This window comes from Melospiza georgiana, chromosome 3 (genome assembly GCF_028018845.1).
Source record: "Melospiza georgiana isolate bMelGeo1 chromosome 3, bMelGeo1.pri, whole genome shotgun sequence".
Lineage (NCBI taxonomy): Eukaryota > Metazoa > Chordata > Aves > Passeriformes > Passerellidae > Melospiza > Melospiza georgiana.
The window spans coordinates 72,827,350-72,847,037 of record NC_080432.1 but is presented as its reverse complement, the minus strand read 5'-3'; the positions used below and the strand labels follow the sequence as shown (position 1 = coordinate 72,847,037).

General features: G+C 43.8%; 1 protein-coding gene across 6 annotated transcripts in view; it reads left to right on the top strand.

Annotated features, from left to right (window-relative positions):
• The first annotated feature begins 640 nt into the window (after positions 1-640).
• Positions 641-19,688, top strand: part of L3MBTL3 (L3MBTL histone methyl-lysine binding protein 3) — a 78,260-nt gene continuing 59,212 nt past the window's right edge. Inside the window, exons 1-2 of one of the 6 annotated variants that reach the window (XM_058021097.1) lie at positions 641-703; positions 10,677-10,788. In XM_058021097.1, the coding sequence (XP_057877080.1) occupies positions 10,687-10,788 (102 nt within the window). In that variant the 5' untranslated portion in view covers positions 641-703; positions 10,677-10,686. Of the gene's footprint in view, positions 704-742; positions 794-969; positions 1,043-2,012; positions 2,097-2,779; positions 2,838-3,333; positions 3,351-10,676; positions 10,789-19,688 lie in introns of those variants that run through there. The other 5 variants (XM_058021101.1, XM_058021100.1, XM_058021098.1 and 2 more) reach the window with 5 other exon arrangements.

Below are 19,688 nucleotides of genomic sequence, written 5' to 3'. Positions count from 1 at the left end.
GCAGACGAGGCCCATCACAAGGAATGTGTGCACACCGAACGCACTCGTGTTTTGGGAGCGCAGGAGGAGCCCGGCTCAGCGATGCCCGGCTCAGACCTTCTCCTCGGGGATGCCCTCGCCGGCCGCGGCGGAGGGCAGCCCCTCTCCCGCCGCACCCGCACTTTCCTCGCTGGCGCCCAGCTGTTCTGCCTCTGCTCCAGGTCTGCTCTGCGCCGCGGACGGGGCCAAGAGCCACAGACAGGCTTTCCCGGGCTCCCCGGCGCCCACCAGCCGACCTCGGCAGCACCTGGCGGGACCCTGGAGGACCGGACCTCCCCCTCCCCGAAAAGTGCGGGGCGTTATTTTTGAAAGCGCCCAAAATAGCGCGCGACTGCCGCACAAGTCTCCTTATTATTCCTCCAGCGTCGGCAGTAAATCAGGGGGAGGATGCACCTCCGCCGGAGCCCGTGTCGGCAGCCGCGTTCGGGGCTCGGGCGATGCCCGGCGGCGGCGGCGGCTGCCGGGTGCCGGCTGCGGGCGGCCGGGGCGCAGCGGCGGCGCGGGCGGGCGGGCGAGGGAGGAAGAGGAGCCGCGGCGGCGGCGGCGGCGGCAGTTTCCCCTTTCCCCAGCCCTGGCTCCGCGGGCGCATGCTCACTGTGCCCGCAGCCCTGGACCATATTTGTCAGGACTACTCGAGAGACGGAGAAAGAGAGAATTTGGGGGGGTAAGGAGCGGCGGGTTCCGATCTGATCCGCAAGCCGTTTAGGGAGCCGCGATGGCAAAGGCTGGTGACGGGTTTTAATTTTCCCCCTAGGTGAGGATGAAAGTTAGAGAGAGCGCGAGAGATAAAGGGAGAGACGCACCTCCTCTCCCTCCCTTACGAAACGTATCTGGGGAAGGGGAGGGGGGCTTCTCCCCGACCACCTCGAGCAGAAAGGATGGAAGTTAATGCCGGGTAAAGTGGGCAAGTGACTCGCAAGTGGCTGGGGAGCGGCCGGGGCACCGGGGATCTCACTAAATCATAAGTGTACGAGTGTGAAAGAGGAACAAAAGAAAGAGAGAGGTGCCTGGTATTTCTTTTTCTCTTCCCAAACACATGAAGGGAGTACATGTATATATATATGCGCTGTATATTTATATACATACACAGGCACGCACGCACGTATGTGTATGTACATATATATATACACGGGGGAGGGAGCTGTGGAAATGTGTTTGGGGGGGGCCTTTTTTTTTGGGGGGGGGGGTAGTGGGTTCCGAAGGGAGGGGGAAGGGAAGGGGAGAGACATTTTGCAGACTTGCCCCACCAATGAGCTTGTCAGTTGGCTCCATTTAATGACACTTACGGGGCACCGCCGTGCTGTTGGGAACAATGTGATGCGGGTGCCGCGGCCGGGCGGCGGGGGGAGAGGCTGGGGGGGCACGGGTGTGCGTGTGAGCGCCGGGCGGGGAGGGCGCGGAGCGGAGCGGAGGGAGGGAGGGAGGGGGCTCGCTGCCACCCGAGCCCCCCCTCCGCAGCCCCGGCTCTTTGTTCGCACAGGCTGAAGGACGGGGAGAAGTGCGGGCTGCGAGGGGGCAATGCGCAGCGGAGAGGGGTGCGAAAAAGGGTTTTTCGGTCGGAAGCGGCGAGAGGTGGCGGCTGCCGGGATATACCGGTTGAATGTGCCGTGGGTGCCCGTGTGCGAAGGCCTCTACCAGCGCGCAGCAGAGAGTTTGTATTTTCCGTCGCTCCTGCACTTTGTGTGATTGTGTGCGAGAGATATTTAAAATATAATCATCTCCCAATTTCCGCCATTTTGGGGAAAGTTTGCACACACATACACATACAAAAAAAAAAAAAAAAAAGGCAAGCTTGTAGCAATTTTTTTTTTTTTTTAAGAGACGAAAAAAAAAAAGTCTTTTGCTCGAGTGCTCAGTTCCTGCCTCTGTGCGGTGCGTGCGCCGCGCTCGCTGCGGCAGACATGTGAGGCGGCGGGGGAACGGCCCCTGCCCGCTCCGGGCTGCGTGCGGCGGCGGGGGCCGGCGCCTGTCACCGCCGCCGGCTCCGCGGGCCGGCCTCGGGGGGCTGCCGGGGGCTGGCCCCGGGGTGCCGGCGGTGTGTGCGAGCGCACATACACGTGAGTGCGTATTTTGCCGACGACGGGGGCAGGGAGCGGGGGGGGCTGGCAGGGGCAGGGAATAGGACGCGGCTTTTCTGTTAAGTTGCGCGCTCTCGCCTGAAGTGCGGCCGGGGTGGGGGAGCGGCCCCCCGCGCACACGCCCGTCTCTCCCTCCCCGTCTCCGCAGCCGGTGCATATAACAACAGGATATAGGCACACTTGTTCTCGCTAGCGCGTGTGGGGCGGTGTTTTTTCGGTGGGGGGGGGGGTGGGGGGCGGAAAGCGATTTTTTTTTTTTTTTTTTTTCGGTGGCGGGGGGAGGGAGCGGCGGCCGACGGGAAGGCGCTCCCGCGGAGCGGCCGCCCGCCCCCGGCCGGGGCTTCGGAGAGGCGGCCGGGGCTACAGCGCCCGGGGCGGAGGGCGCCGGTCGGGGCCGCGGCGGCGGCGCCCGCTCCCCACCCCCATGGTTTTCCCCCCTCCCCGTCGGAGCGGGCGCACGCGAGAGCGTGAGAGAAAAAGTTGGAGCGCGGGGCCGGGCGCTGGCGGCTGCGGGGCCGGGCGGGGGCGAGCCCTCCGGGGCGGCGGCGTGTGCCGGCCCCTCCCGCGGCAAGGGCTGACTCCCCTGCCCAGGGATGCGCGGAGAGCGGCTGCGAGCGGCCGAGGAGCGAGCCCCCGCAGCCCCCTAGGAAAAAAGAGAGCTCGCCCCCCTCCTCCTCCTCCGTCTCCTCCGCGCTGGGGGAGGGGAGGAGGGAGGAGAAGGTAACATTTTTTAAAATTTTTTTTTCCTTTCCACTCGGAGGCAACCTCCTTTTCCCGGATCCCGGTCCCGGGGGGTGGAGGCGAAAGGGGGGGGGGGGGGTGGGAAGAAAAAAAAAAAGAAAAAAGCGAGGGACCCGGTAAACAAGCAGAGTCCCTCTCTCGTTGTGCAACTTCCTCAGGAACACTTAACACCCAGTTCCTCTCCCACCCCCGCCCGCACCGCGCTCGCCCCCACCGCCGCCCCCTCGCCGGGCCAGGGGGGCACTATTCCCCCGCTCTGTTTAATTGCCCGGGGCGGGGGCGAAGGATAAAAAGGCAAATTCGGGAGGGAAACGGAGAGACTCGAGAACCGCTTTCCCCGAGCGCTCCTCCCGAGGAGCCGGGCGGGCGCTTTTGTCTCGGCGGTTCTGCCCGAGCCTGGGGAAGACGCGGACCTGAGCCCGGGTTTTCTCCAGAAAGTTTCAAGTGCAGCAAAAACACGCCGCAAAACTGGCCAAGGAGGGACCTCTGCTGGTAGGCCGCGGGCTGCCGGCGCGGGGAGCGGCGGCCGCGCCCGCCGGGCCTCGCCGCAGCGTTCCGGCCGCCGCCGCCGGGCGCAGGGACAGCGGCTCCGGACGGGCAGCGGCTCCGGGCGGGCCCGGCGGGGGCTCGGCCGGCGCGGGAGCGGAGGGGGCGCGCCCTCCCTGCGGCCGTGCCGCCCGTCCCGCTCCGGAGCGCGGCTGGAGCCCCCGCGGTTCGCAGGATCGAGGAGCGGTGCGCGCGTTAGGCGGCCCCTGGAGATGCGGCAGCCTCCCCCCGGGGCGTGAGGGTCACGGCCTCTTCCGTGTCTTTTAATTACCTGTGCTTCAGCAGCGCCGTGTGAAAGCTTTACGGCGAGAGGCAGCGGGAGTTACGGTTTTAGTTTTGTTCTATTTTCTTTATTTCTTCCGTATAGTTGAGTGGCACTGGACGGATCTTTGCTATTTGTACTCATGAATGGATGCTCGGTCGTGGGTGCTAAAAATCAGGTGGTAAGCATAAGTAAAGCTCATGATATAAAAAGTTCAGCCTATGTCATTTTAGGAAATAGTCTGTGCTCAGAATTGTAACACAGTTTTCTTAGTGCAAATCTTAAAGCTGTTCAGGAACCAATGCTTTTTACCAAGAAAGTTACCACATTCCCAGAAGTGTGTATGATGAACATCTGTACGAGAGAAGCTCCCTAAAAGTAGTGGCTGAAGGCAGCAGAGCTTTCCGCTTTTATCCGGGTGGTGTCGAGTAGGCGTTATTTCCCGGTGAGACTTAGCAGCTTTGGCTGTGCTCCAGTTGGTCTCCTGAACTGGTGCTCTAGTGAAGGTGGCTGAAGCAATCATCTTGGATGGTCCTTGTTGTCAGTTGGACAATGGTAATAAATGCTGGTTTAGTTTGTGGTGTGTGTTTTTCCCTTCAGTTTACTGAAGTTTTTTAGAGTATTACTTTAAAAGTTTCAATAACTTGTGATGACTTCTTTTCCTCTAAATTGTTGAGGGTTTTTTTGGCATCACCTGTTCTGTGAAGAGAGATGGTTGAGTTTTAGTGGGCTGTTCAATTTAGTCTTGTCTGTTTTTTGATGCTGCTGGTAGGGAGGATGATGGATTGTGAGTGATGGGTGTGAGGAATCAGTGATGAGCTGGCATGAGCCTTACTGAAGAAAGCAGTAGCATGTGTGTAGTCATAGCTTGTTAGTGTTCCAGTAGTAGGACTGCTCATCACAATGGGAGATGCCAGCAGCTCTTTATGAATGGGGGAGACGGGAAAGTCTATAAATGCAGTAACCTGCTGCATGTGTTTAGGAGCTAGGAAAGGCGAACTAATTGTTTATGAGCAGCAGAGCTTATGAGAGCTGGTAATAACTGACAGATGAGGAAGAGGAGGGCATGAGTCAGACAAAAGGGATGCTCAGATCTATATTGAATTAACTTTGGGTAGGAAATAACAATTTGAAACAGGTCAGGTGATAGGAGGTGTGAAGATTCAATGCAGGCTCTGTCTTCGTAGAGGAAGGAAGAAGGAACAAATAAACAGAGAAGTTGTTTGTAACTTTCTGTGCCTGGCTCAAGCACTTAAGAGATTTAAGACACAGGATTTCCAAGTTGTTGTGTACAACTCTTACTATCTGAGTAGATTAAATCTCCACTCAGGCCTGCATGGGCAACAGCAGAAATAAGGGAACCATGAAAGCCTTACAGAGGAAATACTTTTCTAGTGTGAGGTACAGGCTGTTTATAAACAAGGAAAGGCTGTCAGTGGTAAGTTTCATTAGATGACAGAATAGCTTTGGTATTGGGTAACTATTGTTGTAGTGTCTTGTGGATATTTGACAATGAGGCAGTAGATGAAGGCTGTGTGTAATTGTTACCCAGTCTCCAGCAATGGTACAGCAATAACTGTGTCACCTTGCTGACAGAGACCAGACTGGGATGAGGACAGCACGAACCTCCTTTAACCACCCGTGCAGACCCAGGCTTCACAGTATTTTTCAATGATTTTGTGGTCACATTGTTCCTGTAGGGAAAAAGTTTTAAAGCCAAAATATTGGGAAGCAAGAGTGAACGTAAAGAGTAGCCATGGAGCATCTAGTAGTCAGAAGAGTAGCAACAGATAAAAAAGAGTAAATAATGCTAAGGGGACATCATCAATAGGAGCTCTGGTCCTTTTCCTGTTGCAGCCTTTGAGTGGCCAAGAATTTTAAGCTGTGTCCCTTTGTGAATACATATAAAAGCTATATCTCATCTTTAAAATACCTTGCTTGTAGTAAACTTCATGAGCAACAGGCAAAATAGTGAAATTTACTCAAACAACTTTTCAACACAGAGAATAGAAACATGGCAGAACTAGCAGTTTCCAAACAATGAAAAATAAGATTTTTGAGGAAAATGGATATCTGAAAATACTTCTTTTAGTGAAATATTAAAATAATTAAACATTTAAACAGTACAAGAAAAAAGACATATTAAAATGTGGTGGGTAGCATAAAAGAATTTTACCATTTCCTGTGCTGTTCCTGTTGTGGTTGTTTTTCTGTAAGTGAAGAGTCTGGTGCAAAAATATGAAGGGTGAGAAAGAGACAAGTGTGAGATGTGCCCAGCTTAAAGAGAGGACTGTGAAGAGAGAAACAGGGCTCACCCCAGTGGGTTTACACTCAGTGGGTTTACACTCAATTGGCTTTGCTTTTGCTGTCATGAAGCTCGAAGTCACTACTGTTGTCAAATATAGGGAACTTACATTGCAAGGAGTAGTTCTGCTTCATGTGGCTTTGGGAGTGTAACAAGTCATTGCTGGTAATATTCACATTCTTACATGTTAAATAGAACTAAGCTGAGTATCTACTTGTCCCTGGTGTCTAGAAGTTGGTGTATTTGCAGTTCTGGTACACAGAGTTGTTCCCTTCAGATCCACTTTGTTTTCCTTATTTACTGGATATGGGGAAAGGTGTCCTTTTAGCTCATGAGTGCTACACCAGTCAGCCTTGGAGATGTCCAAAGTAAATGTATACAATATGAGGACAAAAACGCTAACCTGTTGCCTTTGTTTCTGAACATCCATCAATGCTAGTGTCACCCAGTCCAGTGGGGAGGAGAGACCGTGGCTTGCCTGTAGAAGGATGTTGTCTCTCTTGGGATCTCTTTTTCCATTGGAACTCACTCTTGGTGTCACTTGCTGTCCCGTGGCTCTGTGTTCCCAGTTTTGGGTCTCCTCATAGGAGCTGTCACCTGGGGAAGAGGATCAGTATGGGGTAAATCTGCTAGGCTGTCTTGTCATGGCAGCTACAGAAATCCTCAAAAGTACAAATAAAAGTACACAGAGGTGCATAAGAAGAAATGGCAAATTACTGCAGGCATGTTATTCCAGTCTTGCAGTGATGACTGGTGGCTTTACTGCTGAGCTCTTTCTGCTGCCAGTGACCAATATTGAGTTTACCCCACTGGTTAGAAATCATACAGGCATTTCACAGTTAGCATCTTAGATGTTAAAAATTCGGGTAGGGGTCGGGTAGTTTTTTAAATCACTGACTGAAAGGAAGACTCCTGTTACTACTTTCTGATGTATTCACTACATAACCCTATAATTACTTCAAAAACTACTTGTAAGTCTAATTGACATATTCTGTCCTGCTTCTTTGCTTTATATCTTTAGACAGTCTCTCACCAGAGGAAACTATCTAATTTTTAGTGCTGTTATTCTCAGTAAGTATCTCCTCTGTGAAGTACACACTTATCATTAAACCTGTTGGTAAAAATGAAGGTTTTTCTAAAGGATGTGTCTTAATCTTATTAAATGTGCTTGTTTATTTTAGTGGCTTTATTACATATGTCTGAAATAAAGTTAATGTTGAAATATTAATATGCAGCACACTTCTCCTACAGCTGTAAGAACTGAGGTAGTTACATCCCTAAAGGCAGATTCTGGAGATGCTTTTGGAAGATGACTGCTCCAAGTACTTACTATTATGTCCTTTCCTTCACATTAGGTGGCATTCACTGACAGGCCCCTTATTTGTCTAGTATTTTTACTACTTTTCTGGCAGTGCTGCAGCAAAAATGATACCAGATCATTATAGAAGGAGTTATACTAGTTCAAAGAACTACATCAGAGCATTAAAAACAAAAAAAATTAAAGGTGTAGATAAGACATTCTTTAGTTTTCTTTGTTCTGAGATTTAGATGTAGCTATTGCAATGAGTTCTTCCTTTTTTAGTACCACGGTGCTGTAACAATTTTACTGGTCTGTATCTTATTTCTTGCTATCATTAGTAGAGGGATATAGGCCTATCTTTCATCTGTTCAAAGTCAGCAAAGCTGGAATACAGATACTTTGTTAAAAGTGATTCCTTTTTGTAAATTAATTTCTCTCTGCGTTGCCCTGTGACCTTTTCATTCCCACCAAGAACACTTCAGAAGGCTGCAGAATGTGAAACATACACAGATTGTGCCTTTGACGTTGAGTTAATTTCAAAAGGAAAGCAATAATGGATGTCTTTAGACATCTCCAGAATGTATCATTATTGCTGCTTGTTACCTGAGGAAAGTTTCTTATGTGCAATTAAGTCAGAATTTGTGTGTTTTCTTGAGACAAGTATGCCCTGAACATTTCTGTTACCAATTTTTCATTACCTTTCATGGTTTGCTCCCTGCCTAAGTAGGCTAGACTCTTTCAGCTTCCCAGCCCCCAAGTAATTTTTGTGTCTGTAATGGGAGTGGCGCTGTGGGAGATGGCAGCATGTGATGGAGCAGCTGTGCTGTCCAGTGCTCCTTGCTCTGTGCTACAGCAGCTGCTGAGAGGTAGCATTTCTCCACAGCCTACCAAGCCTTTACCCAACTTCTGTCATACCTTCTGCAGAAATCATTGGAGCATGTTTTCTGTAATAAACCACAGGAGGGTTGAGTGAAGTGTCCTCTAAATAGAATGATAATTTAAGATTACTTAGAGACTTCAGTTAATGCAGAACACAGCTTTGTGTTTCCTTAGCCAGGCTAATCCTGGGGAGCTTGTTCCACCAATGTGCTTGAACCAGCATGTTTTGTGTCCTTAAAACTTCATGGGTGCCTGGAGAGATCCCATTTTTTAGCTACTCCTTAGCAGCTTGGGTCTTGTGTTCTTGAGGGGAGGCCTGTGCCTCTGCCACTGTGCTGCGGTTCAGTTTGCTCAAGCCTGCTTGAATTGGTTTGCAGTGGTACCTGGTACTCAGATCAAGCAGAGATCCCAAGTTGTGCTGCAGGAGCTTGCCCTGAGGTGGGGTGGTGGATTTGCCTGGGATTGTAAAAGGTGAGATCTATGGCTTTGGGGAATTTCTCAGTTTGCACTGATTTTTTTAGATTTATCGACGTTTTTTAAAATGAATTTTTGTACATTTTTGTTATGGTTTTCAATACTTTCTCACAGAGAATTACCTGAAGGTGGGAAAGACACATTTAATCATTTGGTTCTTCTTACTTCAAACTTGTCATGTGAAAAATGTGAGGTTTGCTCAAAAAGCATTCTGTGAACACTGCCTATCTTGTGAAATAAAGGGGAATGCAAAGGCTTTTACTCTTAGCAGTGGATACTGACTTGAGGTCCAGCTTCTGTTATCTTGTTGATAACTGTGTAGTTGCTGTAGTATAATGAAAGAACTCATGGAGAAAGGTGTTACTCACTTCTGCTAGAATTGAAGAAGAAACCAAGGAGAAATGAAAGGGAGTTCAAATTGTGTACCCCAAACCAAACTAATGTGTGTCTGTAGTGGGCATGTTACAGTGATGGAAACTATTTTTCTGATGAATACAATGTAAATTCAATTGTTTTTCATGCAACTAAGTTAAGTTAATTTTTGTACCTTTTTGTTATGGTTTTCAATACTTTGTCACAGAAAATTACCTAAAGGTGGGAAAGACACATTGAATCATTTGGTTCTTCTTACTTCAAACTTTAAAGTTTTTCTCCTCAACCTTTCAATAAAAAGCTTCTAGATGACCAAAGTTTACTTCTGCTTGGTTTGCATCTTTTTCTGTTATTGGAATGAGCAAATAGCACCTTTTTGTTTGGTTGGTTGGTTTTTTTTTGTTTTTTTTTTTTTTTTTTTTTTTTAGGAAGTCAAGATCTCCAGAAAGTATTTGCAGATTCAGAGTGGGACCTAAGTTAGAAATTAGGCTTTAGAAATCAAGGTTAAACTTTGAGGAAGTTCTCTATTTTAATTTCAAATACTGATACTTGCAGCAAACGTTTGCAGTCTCCAGATGGGATGTGAGGCTTAAAAAGTGTTCGTTTAAAAGTTCGGAGAGTTTACATTCCAAAAAGTTCAGAAAGTGCAAATTTCAAAAGTGGTGAGGTTTTGCTAATAGTTCACAAACAATGACAGCTAATTTTGCCACAGGTTATTTCAGCTGCTAGGCATAGTGTGGCCGTTCTTCAGAAACAAAATTAATGAGTCAGATTCCACATTGCACAAATAGTAAATTAGGTGCCAGGCCACAAATTTAAAGATTGCTGGGTTTGTGAGAAGGGGAAAGGAAGAAGTTGGTGGCAGTCACAGCTGGCTGCTAGAAACACTTGCAGTTCAGTGCAACTGATGGTGACAAGTGGAGAACTGAAGCCAGGGGCAAATGCAATGTCCTTCTGTTGCTTGTGCAAATTCTTTGTCACAGAAAGGGATGTCCAGATGCACTATTTCTGAAAGTAAATATTCTCTCCACTCACTGTTCTGAAACAGAGGGATCCAGTAAAGTCAAGTCTTGCAAAGCAGTAGGTTTCTCTGGTGTGCTTCTCTAGCATGGAAATAAGTTTTAACAAGTACAATTCAAAATTTATCCTTATGGAAACAGATGAAGAATATTCAAGTGTCCTGAGTCAGACCAGGAAACTGACAAATTTTCAAATTAATTTTGAAATTTTAATTTTGAACTTGGGTAAAGCATTCACATCAGCATGCTATCCAACATTAAGGAAATCCAGTTCTGCTAATCAGTGCTTAGTGTATTTATTAGAGGCATGCAGTCATGTCTTGCCTTTCCTAGAACAGATGTTTTTTAAGTGTACTTGACATGTTTTCCTCATGTCAATTTATTTGCAGTTTGAAATTTTTCTTTTCTCTCCAGTACAGCCCCATTGCCTCCTAGTGTGTGAAACAGGTATTATTTTCAAAGTTTCAGAAAGCTTTCCCCTTACTTTCATTACATCATGTATATTATCAGCCTTGTCATCAGTTGTCCACGTTGCCAGTGTGCAGAGGGAAGCATTTGATACAAATCTGTGAAATGAATTAGAAGAAAGACCTGATGATATAAGCATTAAACCACTTACAGAATTGTCAGATAACCTTTTTCTTTTTTTTTTTTTTTCCAGTACATGCATCATGAATGAATCTGCGTCCAGTGGAAATGGTCAGGAGTTTGATGTATTTAGTGCAATGGACTGGAAGGATGGCATAGGTACTTTGCCAGGAAGTGACCTAAAGGTAAGATACGTAATTTTTTCAATAAAAATGTTAAATGACAAAAGGATGCATTTGAAAAGCTGGTGTGTAGGTATCTGCTTTTATGAATAAAACATGAATCTGCAGTTCTGAGTTAAGAGACTGTAGCCTGTTAGGTTTTAGCTCTGGAGTTTCTTGATTCAGTTTGTGGTGCTGGCACAGACAGCCGTCATCCCTGTAGGAAGGCATAAATTAGCACTGCCTCACTATACAGACAGAATTAATCAAATGCACAAAATCCCAAAGAAATCTCAAAAGTGTGAAAATGCAGTCCACTTAGAGCATTATATTACTGTATCACTAAGAATTTTCATACTGTCATTGACTCGCACAGTCTTACATTCTTAGGTCTTTTTATTTCTAAAAATAGTTTATTTTTGCTATGCTTTTGTCATGTGGGTGCCTAGAAAGATGAATAAAGTGAGTGCTTCTGAGCCAGTTTCAGTTTAGACATTTGAATTATATCAGAGTTGTAATTTTGCTTACATTTCTCACACCAGTTGAGTTTCCTGAAGTGAATCACAACTCTTTCGTTTTCAGTTTCTTTTTATTTATCTGTCGTCAGAAGGTATCCTTTGCTGTGCTTGCAATTTTGATATTAGATATTGTCCTGTACCTATTTTCTCTTGATTAAAGTCAATATTTTTGTATAGTTAAAACTAATGTATTTTGCTTGTAGTTTATGTTTTGAAAGGAGTCTCACAAGAAAATGTGTGGCATTTAAAACAATTTTTTATCTTTTGGTACCTGATAGGATTTCTATTGTTGAAGTAAAAATTTAAAAAAATGTTTGAAATTTGGGACATACATGTTGTGAATGTGTTTTTGTGTTGGTGTTAGGTCATTTGTTTGTTTTGTGGGTTTGTCTGAATTTTTGCTTTTAGTCACAGAACAGCAGAATAAATGTACGGAATAATTTTCTTTGCAGAGGACTTCAGGCCACCACCCAGACTGAGCATCCCAGGCCTCAGGGCGGGTTAGATCAGGTTGCTCAGGATTTGGTTATCTGCAGGACTGGAGATACCACAGTCTCTCTGGGTGACTTGTTCCAGCATTTTTCTACACTCATAGTAGTTTTTTTCCTTTTATGGATACTTTGTTGAAATATCTCCTTTTGTAGCTTATGCCTGCTGGCTCTTGTCCTTCTCCCATGCACATCTGAGAAGAACCTGGCTCCATCCCCTCTATATCCTCCCATTAACTGCTGGAAGAGTGCAGTAAAATCTCTCCTCCTGTTCTTAAGCCTGAGCAAATGGATTCACTCAGCTTCTTGCATGTCATCTTCCACAGCCTGTTCCTGGTCTGGTGGGCTTGCTGCAGTGTGAGAGTGCCTTTCTCCTAGCAGGCACATCAGTATTCGCTGGAGGAGAATGGTGTGTTCCCCTGTCCTGCTGACTGCCCTCCTGCTCAGGTAGCCTGGGTGCTCCTGGCCACCTTTGCTGCCAGGGCACATTGCTGACTCATGTTCAGCTCACAGCTTTCTGCAGAGCTGCTCTCAGATAGTCAGCCCCTGCTCTGAACTGGTGCACAGAGAGGCTCTGTTCTAGTGCCTGCTTTGGTGGACCTTCATGGCGTTTTGTTAGCCTGTCTTCTTCAGCTTATTGAGGTCTAGATAGACCAGCAACCCTGCCCTTCAGTTCATCAGCCATTCTCTTCAATTTCATAATTTACTTTTCCTGCCCGTACTCATAGAGAAGCCTTTCTTGTTCCCTTCGCTAGTTCATTCTCTGGCTGAGTTTTGGATTTCCTAATGCCATGACTGTGCACTGCAGCAATATCACTACATACCTTGTCTGTGAAGTTTCCTTTTCCATGTTCTGCTTACCTCCTTTTCCTTTTTGAACTAAGTCAGGAGTCCCTGGTTCATTCAACTTGGCCTTCATCCACGTTTGCCTAACTTCTTGCACATTGACATGCCTCATTCTCCTGGTGTGATATCCTTGGAGAGAGAGAGACCTATTTCCTGGGCCTGTTACCCATTAGAACAGTGTCCTGTATGATCCTGCCAAGTATATCTCTGAACAAGCCAACATACACCTCTTCTGAAGTCCAGGGCTGCTGCTTCATTATTTGTTTCTCTGGCTTCTTTCAGGATTTCAGACTTCATCATGTCATAGTGATGATGATAGCCAAAGCTATGATGAGCTTCCACATCCCTGAACAGTTCTGTATTTTAAGTCCAGGCTTTCAAAATTTCTTTCTATTTTAATATGCAACATTGTGTGAAAGGGAACCACTGTATTGCAGTATTTGAGCAATACAAAAGGGAACAGTGCAGGAAAATATAATAATCTCATATAAATCGCTGGTTTGTGCTTTTTTCAATTGTGGCTATCCGATGTTGTACAAAACTGAAGCAAAGTTAGTCACTGATGAGTAGAGGAGCTGAAAGGTTTCCATGGGAAGAAGTGAGGGAAAGGAGCTGGGAGGTAGCCAAGGGTAACTTCAAGAAATCATATAGATGATTCTTAACAATGTCCTTTTCAGGAAAACATGAGCTTCATTTTAAGGCTGCTCTTTTGGTTGCCTTTTTTTTTTTGTTGTTTTTGTTGTTGTTTTTGTTTGTTTGGGTATTTGTTTGTTTTTTAAATTTATTATAATTTGGAAACATACATAGTTGATTTTTGGACAGAGGTTTTTTCTTTGGTCCAAGCATTAGGAGAGGTGCATTCAGAGGTTCAATGGTAGTCTACCCAGAATGGTGAAATATACAGAGTATTGGCCAGGCAGCTCCTTTTTGGGTCATTATTTGGGGGTTTGTTTGCTTGTTTGCATTTTGTTAGCTACAAAAGCAAGGGGTTGAAGGGATAAAAGGGATGAAATTGAAATGGAGCTATTTTAAGACTGACTGAAGGAAGAATGCAGAATTATTCCAAGAAGGTCACTGAACCGGGGAACATCAAGATTCAGTGAGAGACTAGGTGTTCACACAGATACCAAAAACTGTTTGAGCTGTTAAAATAGTAAGGACTTTTAAGCTTTTATGATAATGGTAACAACTCATATTTCAAGACTGATTCTAAATAGTGATAGTTAAAATGGTGACTGATCACTTGAAATTGTAAATGTGATCGTGGAAGATATGTTATGCTCTATGTGAAATTCTCAGAATGGGTTTAATGAGGATTATTTACCTGAACTCTCCTGGTCACAGAGTATTTTACATTGTGTCCTGAACCTAAAGAAAATGACCTTACATAGCAGTTACTTATTGTGAGCTTGTGTGTGTGTCTTTCAAAAATTGTAATAGACTTGTTCCACTAAAGGCATCAAACCATTGTTGTGTATTTACATTGAAAGGCACTTGAAAAATCTGATGAAAACCCTGTAATAGCAAGATACTTAAACACAAATGCTCTAGTTTTGCAGCTTGGTAATAGATTAGAGTATCTGAGTCATTTTATAACAAATAGTAAGCGATACCTTAAATATCCATTGTAGACAATGTATTGCTTAATTTCTCATGTTTAATCTTTTCTCTTCTTAAAATGTTCAGGGAAATTGACCAGTCAGATTTGGTAAACTGCATTGTATCAGCATAATAAGTTAAACCTATACAAAATATTGAAATGCTACTTTTTAATATCAACATTTTAGGGAGTTACCTAATTGAAGTCCTCATTTTTAGTTGTATAAATAATATAGCATTTGCTTGTCTTTACTGCTTGCATGATGAAGTGTCATGCTTATTTTAACGTATGCATGTTTTAAGAAGTCTCTTTTCTTGTGTGCTTTATTAAAATCCAGCCTGGGGTTATCAGGCAAGTATATATGAGCAACCATTCTTTTTAGAACCACTTAATTTTTGTGAATATGAGTTCCTGAATGGTGAAAAGTTGGTAAAACACTATTGTAAGCAGAGCAAAATGTTTTTGAAACACTTAAAAATAACTTTTCTCAATGTTTTCTTAAATTTCTTAAATCTTAACTTTTCTAACAGAGGAACATCTAAATCAGGAATAGATGCCTGGATTATTTCTTTTTGTTGTTTCCCAGTCTAATTAAAATGAGGGAGCAAATCAGATACCAAGCTTCCGTTCTCAGCCATGCCACAGTCTCTTATTCCTGCATCTGTTTCTATACCAGTAAAATGCTGAAAATGTTATTTTCCTATGAGTTTGGGCACTGTTAATTCTCAGGGTTTTGTCGCATGTAGTTGGAGAAAGCTGTGGAAATACATTCTTATACAGACTTTGTTAAAAAAATCTTCAGCAAAAATAGTTAACACTCCTTGAACACTGCTTTGAACATGGTGTGTGACAGATAAGTAGTGAGTAGTTGTGGAAAATGCTAGAATTTCAAATTACATAGGGAATAGGGAGAATTAAAAATTGTACAGTATGATGCACTGAAGACTGTGAACAAAAATTTTAGCATTGTATATTAGTTCTTTCAATATGTTTAAATAAAACAGAAAACTTGAATTCCAGTAGAATTTAAAATAGTTTACAAATTACAGAATGCCTTCATGTGGCAGGCAAAGTAATGTATGCTCATCTGAAAAACATCAGTGCTTACCAGTTACTCTGCATGGTGTGAATGTAAATGTGAAACACTCCTCTTTTTTCTCTTTTTTTTTCTTTTTTTTTTCAAATCTCTGTGCTGAGTGCACACAGTAACACTATGGCTTCAAGATTTAAATATACTCATTAAATTGGAAAAGCTGTAATAATTTACAGTCACTTCCTACTGCAGTGACAGAAGTTTATGAAGTACTTCTTAATGCATTTTCTAGTGCTGTGTTTGGAAAGTGAGCAGTTATAAACTGCGTGGACAGAATTTTGGTTATTTCCAGCTTGCAAATTGTGCTTGAACATAAAGGAAAAAAAAATTAAAATGTAATGATGAAGAAATTAACCTGTAAATAAAGTTGAGCAGTAAGTATTGTAGGAAACTGATAGAGTAGTGGATATGAATGGTGGAATAATGACCAGTGGTGTTTGGTATTTCCAGCAGTGCTGTCAAGAGGGTAAGAGTGTTTTGGATTGCTGTGTTTCTGAATGCAGGGGTGCTGCAGCAGCTCAAGGCTCTAAAGTGCGTCCTTCCACCTGCCTGTTCTGAAGTTGTGTTGCAGCTTGCTTGGAATAATTAATGATTTTAGAGCAACTTATTTTCTCACACTGTTATGGAAGCATGGGCAGTGTCTCGGGTGATAACTTTGTGCAGTCCTTTTACAGTGCAATGCTGTTCCTGTTCTCTCGTGGTGGCATGGGCTGCACTTTGAATCTGGGGAGGCAGGGAGGGTCCATGAGAGTGGTGTCCCTGGGAAACATCACTGGTAACTGGTTAAATCACACCAGCACTGGGAAGGTGCTGCTCCAGAGAGAAGATGGATTCCCTTCAGGGAAGGTGGTAAGGAGTAGCCTAGGGAGCAGAAAACAAGGTAGATGGGGACTTCCTCTGACCATGTGCGAGCCCCAGCAGATCTACCCAGTGGCCTGGTCCTTTCCACATGAAATTAATTTGTTCTGTTGCAATCTACTGTAATTAATTAGTTCTTGCTCTGCTTCATTGCCATGGATTTCTGGTGAAAACTTTGCAATGTCATAAAATGAGTGAACCTTATGTAAGGAAAAGAAGGACTAAAAAAGGAAATTTCACTATTAAAATCGTTAAAACTGCAAAAGCAAGAAGTGCTGGATTTAGGTTTGCCTTTGGATCTTTATTTGGGTTCCCTCATGTGTATTCATGGTAGTCTTAAGTGATCACATGAAATTTTACCACAAAGTCCTCTGTGCTATTTGCTGTAGATGCTGTTAAATTTGCAAACAACTGGGCAGAGGGTTTCAGGAAGGAAAAGGAATAGTTTTGTGACTATTGCAGGTAAATCCCGCACAGGAACGCTTAGCACCGCACTTGTTTCTACCGCAGCCTTTCTGCGCAATGCTGAACAACTCACTGGAACCAAATTTTTGGCAGGTAGCCATTTTTTATTTGCTTGCTAGCTTGGGCTTCCCATGAGATATTAGTGTTTTGTATCTAGAAATACTCTGGCCAAAATAATTCGGAGCCAGGGTTGCCTTGTAGGTCAACTTCTGGATCAATAAGCGTCATCTTGGCAGGCCTTGACTTCTGGCTCTGTTGCTGATTTATGTGTCACCTTAAGAAAGTCTGTTTAGCTGCAATTTCCTACTCAAGTGGAGATAATAAGGCAGGCTGAGTTTGCAGTGTAGAGAAATCAGTGGGAAGCCCTCTGGTACTGAGATAATTCTTGAGCACTTGAAGTGGGATGGGAGGGGGTTTGGAAGAGCCTGAGGAGTGTCTAAGAATAAAGTAGATAAACATTACTGCAGACAGGACTGAGGTATTGGTATATACTGGGAAAATGTCAGTCTCTCTTGCTAAAGGAATATGTTTTCTGATGGTACCTTAGCTTTCTGTTCAGCAGTGATGAGAGAATGCTCCTATTATTTTTTATTTTTGGAAGGATATAATTTGATAGCAATTCCTTCCTGCTTGTGCCTGCCCAGATAGGAAAAAACCCTTTCTTTTTGGATGCAAATTGTTCTCTCTTCTTTGTTACTTCAGGATTAGCCTGTTGCAGTGTTACTGAAGCATCTTAAAATCAGTCCAAGACTGGTGGAAGTGCTTGCCCTTCTTGCTGACAGCATCTTTCCAGTGAGAGTGGGTCTGGCCTTGCCCCTTGGTTGTGGTGAGGAATTTAATTTCTGCTGACTGTGATTTAGGGAGTGTAGATACCCTGTGATCCCACTGAAGTTTGTCTTTTGCCATACTTGCAGCGTAGCAGTGTGCAGGCAGGATCCTTTCTCACGAGTGAAGAAGCAGAATTGGCAGGTGCAGAAAAAGCACATTTCCCCAATATTCTCTATCCCTAAAAGAGTCAAAATTTTGTGACCAGGCAACTGTAAGGGGTCACATGCTTACTGAGTGCTTTAAAATAAGCTGGGAGCAGAGTGCTCAGAAGGATGAAGAGCTACCAAAGGGAGGTTGTTTCTTTTCTAAGTGGCTGAGAACAGAGATTTTGTTTCAGGAGTTTCTTTACACTGCATTGTAACAGTAATTGCTAGAGTGCCTAAAGCTTTTTTAGATATGTGTTCTTTGTTGTACATAGGGGTTTTTTAAAAAGAAAATAAACAGTCATTCTGCTTTCAAACCATGTAGAGTAAATAAGACTGGCTTTACTGCTTGAAGAAAGAGTATAAAAATACCAACAGCTGCCTCATTTTTCTGAATGCTATTCAGCCCTTGCCTGGGGCAGGGGTTCTGTGGAAGAAGTAGTATGTGATTGTGCATGTAAAGAGTGTATCACACACACAGGGAAGAGGGGTCTGGTTGAATGGACAAGCTCTGGCATTTAATAACTTATTCAACTTCAGTAATATGTTATAAATAGTTTGGCATGTAGCAGGATGTGGTTGGACAATTCAATGGTGACAGGCAATTCCTTCACTTTAAAAAGACTGTAAAATGCCAGGAAAGCTCTGATTTGTTTGAGGAGTCCCACTGAAACCACTGTGACTAAATGGGGATTAACATCAAGAATGATGATAACTTTTTGCTAGCTAGAGATCAGAGTGCAGTTCTTGTATCACTGAAGTCCCAGGTGTCAGTCCTCTTGACAAAATGCTGTGGAATTCTGCTACTTTAAGCTTAGCTACTTGATAGGCATTAAGAGTTGAACATTTTGAACATTGAACATTTGAACATTTATTCAGTTTACTCGTGTTTTGGATATTAAAAACTTTGCAGATTTCTTCTGAGAGTGTCCACAGTCACTGTTGTGGTGTCAAGATATGTTTTGTTGCTGAAGTTCCTGTCAGAATGCAGCAACAATTGTCTTTATTGCAATGAACTCTTTGTCCTTGTCTTGCCCAGTAGATGGTGGTGTTGGCTGATTTTTCTAATTTATTTTAAAGCTGTGCATTAACATATGTGGGGGTTTTGGTCTTTTTTTTTTTTTTTTCTCCTTTGCATTTCAATTGCTCATCCTTTTTTTTTTTGTGTGTCTGTCCTCCCAAATAATAATTTTACCATATGTAAAACAATAGCAGCTTTTATTCTGATTGGATACCTGTGGGAGCTGATGAGATCTTTTACATTCTTAAGAGGGCACAAGTAGCAGCAAACACTGATAGTTTGATCTGCGTTGCTCTGAATTGGACACATGTAACAGTGGGGACTTAATTTGAAACTAGATTGTATGCATTTGTTCCCAACAGGTTTGAGTTTTTAAGAAATAATCTACAATATGATAGACATTTTGCATTGTTTGCGATTTTAGTTCATCCCACAGAGAGACAAATGCTCAAGAGTACTTTTATGAAATGTGGAAAAGAGAACTGAAAGCCCTTTTAGCATTCAATTAGCCATACATAAAATCCAGCCAGCAGGATAAGGCAAAGAACTTCCATTAGAAATGGAAATTCTCTAAACCCACTGGAGTTGTGCTTTGTCATGTTCCCTGGGATTTCTGTGGTTCAGAAAGAATGACAGGCTGAGCAGGAAGATGGAGAATATTTTCATAAGAGCAGAGGGACCATGTGCTTAGCACAGTAAAATCGAGTTGAGGAGGTACATAATTCCTTGCTCTATCATATACCAAGAGAGTACGTATTGGGGTACTACAGCTATGTAATCCATAGGTTAATGTGGTTTAAGAAAAAATGGGTACAAACTGACAATGAATATGTGGAAATTAAAATACATAAGAAACTTTTTTAAGAAAGAAATTCAGGACTTTCAGTGCACTGGTAACAGAAAACCTGCCTTCTTCTGAAACGTTTATGAAATACTTTGTGTGATACTATTGCTTGTAGTAGACAAAGGCTTCATATCAGTGGTTTATGATACTTGTTTCAGGCCTGTGTAAATTTTCATACAATTTAAATTTTTTAAAAAATGTTTATTAAGAGTAATTTTCA